The sequence below is a fragment of the Nanorana parkeri genome, unplaced genomic scaffold (genome assembly GCF_000935625.1).
Source record: "Nanorana parkeri isolate BGI_ZX_2015 unplaced genomic scaffold, ASM93562v1 scaffold2508, whole genome shotgun sequence".
NCBI classification, from domain to species: Eukaryota; Metazoa; Chordata; class Amphibia; order Anura; family Dicroglossidae; genus Nanorana; species Nanorana parkeri.
In genome coordinates, this window is record NW_017308776.1 from 126213 (window position 1) to 127356 (window position 1144).

The 1144-nt window shown below is 50.3% G+C and overlaps 1 protein-coding gene across 1 annotated transcript in view; it reads left to right on the top strand.

The window, feature by feature from the left end:
- Positions 1 to 1144, top strand: part of PLK3 (polo like kinase 3) — a 19554-nt gene that overhangs the window by 14597 nt on the left and 3813 nt on the right. The window contains exons 9-11 of the mRNA XM_018573724.1: positions 379 to 501; positions 629 to 712; positions 862 to 1024. Coding sequence (XP_018429226.1) covers positions 379 to 501; positions 629 to 712; positions 862 to 1024 — 370 coding nt within the window. The remainder of the gene's footprint in view (positions 1 to 378; positions 502 to 628; positions 713 to 861; positions 1025 to 1144) is intronic.

Here is a 1144-nt window from a genome sequence, read left to right on the forward strand (position 1 = left end):
CTCCCCCCGTGTACAGATTGCCTGTCTTCAGTGTAAAGTGGAACTTTGTCTGTTTTTGTTCTGGTCTGTGTCCCTGTTGGGTATATCCCCTTCACTTCCTTTTGTGGTCAGCGTTACAGGAAGTGAGGCTAAAATCTCCCCAGGGGGCACAGACCTATAAAAACCTCATTGGAGTTTCTGCTCTTCCCCAATTTTGGGGGTACAAAAGCTCCACTTCCTGTTAAAGGGTGACAACGCTCTGTCCCGGTCTTCCAATTCTTCTCCTGCATTGTCACCCGGGAAAGGCCCTCTCTCCATGTCTGCTGATTGATTTGTAGAATAAAGTTCCGGGTTTCTGATTGGCCGGGGTGACATTTTGTTGTCTTTTTTTTTGTCTGCAGGTTTTGCCAGTTGCTGGTCACGCTCTCACCGGTAGCTGCAGCCCCGTGGAAACACTAACCGAAGAGGCTTCTGGGAAATCTGTGTCCAGATCTATTCGTGGCAGTCTGGTCAGCAGCGATGGTAAATATCGGCTGGGTAGACGTGGTGGTGGTGGTGGTGGTGGTGGTGCTGCTGCGGCAGGTTAATGGTTAATTAGCAAGCTTGGACTTCTCTTCCTCTCTAACGCCCCCATTCCTTTTATCTGCAGCGTTAGAAGACTGTATCACGGCGTCCGGTGTCATGGAAACTGCCCTCGAGGTTCTCAAAGATTGCCTGTCCTCTATGCCAACAGGTACGGGGGGTCTAATAATTGAGCAGCAGGTTTTACTTTTGCCCCGCCCACGAGGAGCTCTTGGTTGCTCCCTTCCCGCCCCCGAGGAGCTTTCTGTAATACTTCCTGAAGGTCCAGAGCTCATTATAGCCCCTCCTTCTTTCAAACAGGTGAAGGTCTGCCGACTCCCCTCTCCCGACACGACAACTTTGTGTGGGTGAGCAAATGGGTGGATTACTCCAACAAGTACGGATTTGGCTATCAGCTGTCCAACCGCTGCATTGGCGTCCTCTTCAACAACGGGACCCACATGGTGCTGCCAGCGAATCGCAGGTAGGTGGCTGTCTGCTTTATGGTGCAGACGTCTGTCGGCCATCTTGGTTCCTGTCTACCATATTGACTTTTTTTTTTTTTTTTTTTTTTTCCCCCTTATGGACGTTCACTACAAATTTA